The sequence below is a fragment of the Ochotona princeps genome, chromosome 11, assembly GCF_030435755.1.
Source record: "Ochotona princeps isolate mOchPri1 chromosome 11, mOchPri1.hap1, whole genome shotgun sequence".
Classification (NCBI taxonomy): Eukaryota; Metazoa; Chordata; class Mammalia; order Lagomorpha; family Ochotonidae; genus Ochotona; species Ochotona princeps.
The window spans coordinates 64699300-64707317 of NC_080842.1; the positions used below are offsets into that span (position 1 = coordinate 64699300).

The 8018-nt window shown below is 49.3% G+C and overlaps 1 protein-coding gene across 1 annotated transcript; it reads right to left on the reverse strand.

Annotated features, from left to right (window-relative positions):
• Window positions 1-681: 681 nt before the first annotated feature.
• MED28 (mediator complex subunit 28) lies at window positions 682-5379 on the reverse strand. Its single transcript, XM_004579194.2, has 4 exons — window positions 5186-5379; window positions 3424-3490; window positions 2671-2783; window positions 682-1545 (listed from the first exon to the last, which is right to left on the reverse strand). Exons 1-4 carry the CDS (start codon window positions 5342-5344, stop codon window positions 1348-1350), a joined length of 537 nt encoding a protein of 178 aa, XP_004579251.2. The 5' UTR covers window positions 5345-5379; the 3' UTR covers window positions 682-1347.
• Between the last annotated feature and the right edge of the window lie 2639 nt (window positions 5380-8018).

An 8018-nucleotide genomic window follows, 5' to 3' on the forward strand; every position in this document is an offset into this window, starting at 1 on the left:
AATCAGTTTTGCTAATTAGCTTGCAACAACCAAGGTAATGCCCCTCCCCATTCAGAAGCAGCAAAAACGACTTGTTAAGGCTTTAACTGAGTGATCTGGTAGCTTCCAGCTGGGTGTCAGGGCCAGGTGACAAACAGCACACACACAAGCAAACATGAGCAACAATAAATAATACAGGGTCTCGCCTTAATCAAGGAACTCTCGTACAGTGACTCACAGAGCCCGAATTCCTAACCTCTAGGGTGAGCCAGACGGGCAGGGGAGAGGGGAGAAGCCTGTGCCTGGGCTGCAGGGGGAAGGGCACCAGTAGGCAGAGAACATCAATAAGCATTCATGGCCAAGGAGAACAGAACAGCTAAGATTTGGAGCCACACAAGGTGTGGAAGGCATTGAGATGCAGGCTCAGGGAGCAGGGACGCAATCCACAAAACCATGGGTGCCACAGGGGAGGGAGAACCTCTTTGCCCAAGGGAGCACACGCCCCGCCAGCACTCAGGCTCCACAGCTCCTGGGGCAGCCCGAGGCCCAGCCCTGGGTCCAAAGCCATAGCCCTGCACAATCAAACCCACCATCTCGGGCTCCAAATGAATGAAATACAAACAATATTCCGGCCTGGAGGCCACCAGAGTAAGCCTAAACTCCTGCTGCTCCCCCTGCCCAGCTGCTCCCCTTGCCCAACAGGATCAGCCCTTCTCCTTCCATGGATTCACTTCTGCAGCGCTTGCTCCTTCCACCTCCTCCCCCAGTGAAAGCAAGCACCACACAAAACACACCCAAACAAAAGCAGTGTCAACTAGGGACCTCTGCAACACTGCAATCCTAACCCAGAATATTTTGTATCTTCTGCCCTATTTACAAAATACCCACTTCTGGAATGCCTTGGAGGCACTGCAGATGTGGTTACATTAGATTCCTCCTCTTGAGGTAGTTCAAAGTCTAAACATAATTTAGTTATTACTTTTAGATTGCCTGAAGGGTAATTACCCTAAAACCCTAAGTCAAAATTCTTTCCCCAGGTTCCCAGGCTATTTTCATTCACAGATCACATAAACTGACTGGAAAAACAATCGAAGTCATACAGACAAAACAAAAACAAAGTCTGTCAATATTTTCAGTCTCAACTTTGCACAACACACAAAAACTATTCTGTTAAGAAAAGCTACACCCATTTTATAAAGTATGAAAGAAATTAACAATTTATAAAAATGGGGTGAGTTTTGCCTGGCAGGATAAAACTAAAATAACCCTATTGTGTAGCAAAGAATTTCCCCAAATCATCCCATCAAGTAGCAGAGTTCTTCCAAGGCTCCAGCGGAGGTTGTGAGGCAGACCCGTGCCCAGATGGCCTCAGGTGGGCTTCAGAGGAGCAGGGATGTTGGCAGACGCCTGCTCCAGGTAGGCCAACGAGCCCTGCGGCATCTCAGCTGGCTTTTTGTGCTGTACGTTGATGTCCTCCAGCACCTGCTGCCAGTGCCTCAGCTTGGTCAGGTGCTTCTGCACCAGCGCGTCCTTCCGCTGCAGCTCATTCCTCAGCTCTGAGACATCCTAGAGACAGAGACAACAGAATGAATCAGAGAAAACTCGGCAGAGATGAATGTAGCTCCCAGCAGAAGAAAGAAATGCAAAACCAAGAGAATCTGTTAAGCAATACTAAGCCCATCACTCTGCTCGGCTCCAGCTTGAAGTCACTCATGGAGGACACCTGCCTAACTCTGACAGTTTTTTGAAGGACTCTTCTGTCAATAAGCAGTAACACAAGTCACAGAACAGAAAAGGCACCAGTGGTCAGCCAACAAGTCCACAGGTACCTTCCCAATCCGGCCGCACCAGCCAGAGCCTCTATTCACAGGCTACTACTGCTGAGAATCTCAAGCACTGAGAAGCAGCCAACTGTTCCTAGGGATCCACATCACCCTTAATGCCAGGCTGTGACCTGGCCCCCAGCATGTCTGCACCGCCATTCAAGGGCTCGCCTCAGAAAATGACACACTGCAGAAAGATCATCTTCTTTCCAATCACCTCTCAACACCAGATATCATGAATAAAATGCACCCCTTTGATCAACTGATCAGCTTGTGGGAGCAGCCATTTCAAGAGCAGTGCAAAACCCGTGGTCTGAGTACAGTGTTTCTGAGGGCCCAGTGGCCTTTGGGTTGGACAGGCCTCCACTCCTCCCTGCTCAGAGGCAGGCCCCGCGCTGAGCCACTCAGCGCCACTGGAGCTTCTGATTCTTGGTGGCAGCCCTGTCCACTCCCGAGAGCCCCAGTTCTGAGATGACTGTTAGCCTGAGTTTCAAGGAGCCTGGGTCTAAGAAATCTACTTTTCCATTCCTTGAACAAAATCAACTGAATCCTTTCCTGTGGGCAAAGCAACTGGGGACCCAGATCACAGGTTTCAGTCCAAAATGAGTTAGCCACCTACATTAATACCTTTTAGTAGGACTTTCTCTTTAAGAAAAATCCTCCATAAATAAATAAGCCACAAATAAGCATCTCTGCCTCCTACTGCCCTCTGCCTGGCTGCACGACAATCCAGGCGGGCACAGATACTGACAGCCACCATGCTACACTCATCTTAAAAGTCCCGCTCGAACACAGCATGGCTCACTTCAGCGTAAGTGGAATCCTAGGCTTGCTCTTTCTGAAGTGAAGGACAACAGTGCATTTATACCTCTTTGATAACTTGCTCCGGCTTCTGCACAGACAACTGCAATCTTTTTTGCAGGAAGAAGCATTCTGTCTGTCTTGCAATATCTAGAAACTTTTGGATACACTGATCAACACCTTAAAAAAAAAAAGGACCAAAATGTTAAGAAAAACACTAAACACACATAGCATGTCTCATAAAAGTTCTAAATACTAACAGAGACACCTCCTCAATGCATGTGATCTTGTGGTTTTAGCATAGCCAAGGCACTACCGACTCCCACTCCCTCGCGGGCAACCACTACTAAACACCAGATAACTGGAGTGTTTATCAGCTGAAAATGAGACTTTCATATATAAAAACCACAGATTTTCTGAAGAAAGACAAACCCAGACTCATCTATTTAAATTGAAACATCTAAATATCTCAGAAGACAGAACTCAGGGGCAAAGGAGGATGCGCAGCAGACTCGTACTGTTCCTGACACTTATGTAAACAGATACAAGCTTGTGTGTGCATGTGTGTACATGTGCACGCTGCTGAAGCACCACACACACTACTAGCCTTCTTCATCTAGTACCAGCAAGAAAATCTAGTTAGTGTTAAAAACGTTAATAAACTAAACAAGGAGCCGGCAGTTTACAGAGATGACTTGCACAGATTTTGTTTCCTGGAAATGTTCTCTCAGGAATCAAGCAGAACGGAGACACACCAAGTACAAGTTCTGCCCTGAGAAATCCTGCTAAAGGCAAGACAATTGACAAAGAGAACTCTTACCAGTGCGAATTTCTTCCTGATCAGTGCCATTGACATAGTCCTGGCTCACCAGAGAGGCAAAGCAAGCCTGTGTGATCCAAGCATAACGGATTAAGGAGATGTCATTTATACATGAAAACCCTTACCTCAGAGTAAGAAATACCTTCCCTTGGAGAAGTCACGTGTTGACAGTCTTTTCTAGCAAAACATTTGCTACCTGGGCCAAAGAGGGAAAACCCGGCAAACAGGCCAGTGACATCTGCCAGCACCACGTCCGGTCTCTCATACCACCCACCCTGCTCCATGAGCTCGCTGAACATCAGCCCCACCTGGGCACACTTACAGGCCTCAGGATGACCATCCCCTCCTTAGAGGCGGTCCCTGCGCCCACTTTCCACAAGGCCCCTTCCCCTGCTCGCGTGCCACCCTCCAGCCCAGCTTTAGTGCTGTGCACACCATCAGCTGCTTTCCTCACGGGTTCTTTTGGCCTTTACCAGCAGCTGGGCATCCTGCCTGTGCTGACACCTATAGTCCTCACGCCTGTAACATTAATGAACACAGACGTCTAATAAACACCTGTACAGGGACATTCCAAGAGGACAAGGTTGGCATCACACGGACAACCAGGTCTCAAGGAAGGACTCTTTCTACAGGCATGGACGGAGACAGTGATCGGTCAAGCAGTCCAACCCCGGGCAGCTTGCAGCGTGCACACACACAGAGAAAATGAGGTGATGGCTGTGGAGGCGGAACTGGAAAGCCCTCAAACCTCAGAAGAGCAGACCTCCGACAGCAGGAAGCAAATTATACGTGGCTTGACCCAGGAGGCCTGGGCTCACACTTAGATCATCGCCTGGAAGCCAGGGCCCTTTGGCAAGCCACAAATTCTCTCACCTGCAGCTCCCCCAGCCAGTTTACACAGGAGACCACAAGAACCCCTGTCACAGCTCAACAAAGCAGAAAAGCAGAATACTATACGTGTTACTTCAAAAGGGAAGAATAAATTTCCATAAAACCTCTGGTTAATGGAAAACATCCCAGGCAGAAAGCCAAGCAGCCACCAACCACTCCCTCAGAGCTGGCTGGGCCACCAAAACAGGGTGAGGCGAAACCTGACTTCAGGAACTTGCGTCCACTCTCCCCTCTTACACGTGTGCGCGTGTGATCACCAGATCTCAACAGACACTCGGTCAGTCCCACGTGGAAGGAAAAGCGCGGTCGAAAAAAAAGGGCTTTGGGGACATAGGCCAGGCAGAACCTTCGCCTGGAAAGTCAGGAGGAACTATTCATCTTCGTTTCCATAAACCCTGTTATCTGGCTTTTGCCCCTCGAAACCTCAGTGTCCCCATGCGCAAGGGGAGTGGACGGGCCCAGAGGGCCACCAGGGTTCCCTTCCACATCAAGAATGCCGACCTCAACTCCTTCCATCAAAGAGCGCGAACAGCTCCATGCCGCCGAGCCGTCCAAGGCCACACCGAAAACAAGGAGGCCAACAGGAACAGGGAAGACCTGCGACTTTCGGGGTGAACCTATGCTGGTCGGGGGATGCGCCCCAGTCCACCCGCGGGGACACAAAAAGGCTCCCCGGTCGCCACGGTGAGCGCAGGGCTACAGAAACCTCGGATGCACACGCCTCCACCCAACGTGCAGCACGCAGCCACACACTTCCGTTCTCTAAGCCCTGGTCTCCCCAACTGTTGGGGGGCACCGGCAGCGAAGCTGAGCTCGTGCGAACGCAGGGAAGAGTGGCGGCCTGGGGAGAGACACCCAAGTCTCATTTTACCTCGAATGATGATTCCAACTCGTCCACCAAGGTACTGTTAGAACTCCTCGGAGCGCCTGGTGCTGCCTGAAGAAGCGAAGCCTGGCCCGGGAGCCCAGATCCCGGTGGCGGGGGACCCGGCGGCTGCCCGGAGAACATACCACCAAGCGGGGCAGCCATGTTTGGAATGGCGCGCGGAAAACCCACTGCGTCTGCGCAAGAGCCGGATCGCGGGTCACATGACAGCGGCGCGTTGTCATGTGATAAAATGGACCCTGGGAGGCGCGGATTGGATGCCGAGTAACAGATCTAAAATTCTTCCAGAGCCTTCTTAGCGCGGAGACCTTCGTGGAGTCAGCTTTTGTCTCCTCGCTCAGCTTACCTGTTAGTAAATTCCTCACTGAGTGATTGCTACATACCAAATGTTCGTTCTCGCAGGAACAGGACAGGTCAGATTCCTTAATTTGGGTGTGGGAATGAAGCAGGATCGTGCTGGGAACATTTAAGAAATCTGGAAGAGGCCCCTGGGGCCAGAGCAGAGAGCCTGGGCAGCGGTTCCCCGAGAAGCGCAGGAGCGACCTTGCAGCCTCAGGCTCGGCTCTGAACCGTCATTTCCCCCAGCCTACGTTAGACCTTCCATCCCAGCCACTTAAGCTTGTTTCTATACTCTTGTTTGTAACTTTTTTTTTTTTAAGATTTTATTATTATTGGAAAGCCGGATATACAGAGAGGAGGAGAGACAGAGAGGAAGATCTTCCATCCGATGTTTCCCTCCCCAAGTGAGCCGCAACGGGCCGGTACGCGCCAATCCGAAGCCGGGACCAGGAACCTCTTCCGGGTCTCCCACGCTGGTGCAGGGTCCCAAAGCTTTGGGCTGTCCTCGACTGCTTTCCCAGGCCACAAGCAGGGAGCTGGATGGGAAGTGGAGCTGCCGGGATTAGAACCGGCGCCCATATGGGATCCCGGTGTGTTCAAGGAAAGGACTTTAGCTGCTAGGCCACGCCGCCGGCCCGTAACTTTTTGTTTTGTATATTCCACCAAGTGTTCTCATTCAAATGCTGTCCACTCAGTTGTTCTCATACAAAGGATATCCAATCAGTCACACAATCAGCATCCATCGAATTGTTCTCATACAAATGTTATCCAATCAATTGTAATCCTGTGCTTGCTGACCTTCTAGGGTCACAATGTCTTTCTACACCTGTCCTACTTTCAAGTTCATAAACTGTCTCCCTTCTCTTCCTGTCAGGGTGGCAATGCACCTAGCTCATCTACATCCCCCAATCCCTTGTCGTAGCCTCAGCTTACACTGGTACAGCACATGTGGGACCTAAGTGAAAAATCGTTCAAACATACTCACTTAAGAGTGTACTGCGCTTGCCCTGCTGCTTTTGTTTTGGATTTATTGCTCTCCTTACTCATACCTAGTCGTAGCTGGTACAGACGGGGTACGAAGTGTAGTTCTGACGACCACAGAGGTTTGTAAACTACCAACTGGGTAGATGCATATACAGCAAACACTTGGTTCCATCTCAACCAGATTAAAGAACATGAAACCAGGACTTATGCTATCCTTTTTGTATTCTATGTTCTAGTCAATACCAGAATTCTATTCTCCTCAAAAAACCTCTGACAGAAAGCTTTGTGTGACTATCATCCTGGGCCTTCAGACTCACTTAGGTGTTTTACTCTGGTGCTCTGAGTCCACCTTCCCTACAGAAGTAGCTCCTGCATGTGGTTACCCAGAGGAACTTGTACCTACTACGCTTGGTTTTTCTTAATTCTAATGTCATGAATACGTAAGTCCATTGCCATACTCTCTCCATAAACCAGTTTAGGTATGCAGTATCCTCTTTGGTGTCGAATCTTTTAAATGTTACAAATAACTACAATAGTCTTTCCTGTCAAATGCCTTAAGTCATTAAAACAAACCAACCCCAGGGTTGATCCTGTTCATAATTTGATTCATCTGATGTTAAATAGGGGTTAAACTTGCTTGCGATGCCAGCACCCCATGTCAGAGTACCCATTCACTCTTGACTTTTCTGCTTCCAATCCAACTGTCTGTTACTCCTCCTGGGAAGGCAGTAGGAAACGGTCCGAGTGCGTGGGCCCCGGCAACTTACGGGGAGAAATGCAGCCAAAGCTCGTGGCTTTGGCTTGGCCCAGACATAGCTGTTGCTACTATCTGCAAGTGAGTCAGTCAAAGACCTCTGTCTCTGACACTCTTGTAAATAAATCATTAAACAAAAACAGTAAATGAGAGCGTCTGTGTTCCAAATCTGCTCACGTGGGATTCTGTTGACTGGCTGTCGCCTCAGGTCAGCGGTCATCCACGGACAGGACCCTTTTCTGCTCTCGCATCTTCAGTACTCCAGATTCCACCTGCAGCACGTGTGCACTGGAGGCAAGGGTGACACTGCACCAGCTACACATTGCCAGCTCTGGCGGTCACCTTCATTTTGCCACTTGTTCGTGGGACATCACTTCCATGCCGTTAGCCCTCTCTCGTGCCTCATTTTCCTCATCAGTCAAATGGAATGTTAACTGTACCTACTCTGTAATTTATGAGAATTCACTAACATCATAGAAGAGAGCTCTCTGAACAGTGCCTGGCAGCTGGGTAGGTTCACAATAGTTAAAACTATGATTTCACAATGGATTCAGTTTAAAAACCATGTGCCAGGCTGCTGTTACACAAACTGTAAGCTCAGTCCCTGAGTACCCCAAAGTGATGAGCACTCAGAATATTTACAATCACTGTACCCCAATTTACTTAGCTCAAGCCATAGGTCCCAAAGTCACATGTGATAGCAAAGTTACTAAGTCTGTAGTAATACATCAGTAAACAACA

Bases quoted from the DNA above. Each gene is read 5' to 3' on its own strand.
- MED28 (XM_004579194.2), bottom strand. From the start codon at position 5,344: ATGGCTGCCCCGCTTGGTGGTATGTTCTCCGGGCAGCCGCCGGGTCCC. The intron at 3,491-5,185 runs GTAAAATGAGAC...TGGATCACACAG, and splicing joins AGTTGGAATCATCATTCGAG to GCTTGCTTTGCCTCTCTGGT. The intron at 2,784-3,423 runs GTAAGAGTTCTC...TTTTTTTTTAAG, and splicing joins TCAGGAAGAAATTCGCACTG to GTGTTGATCAGTGTATCCAA.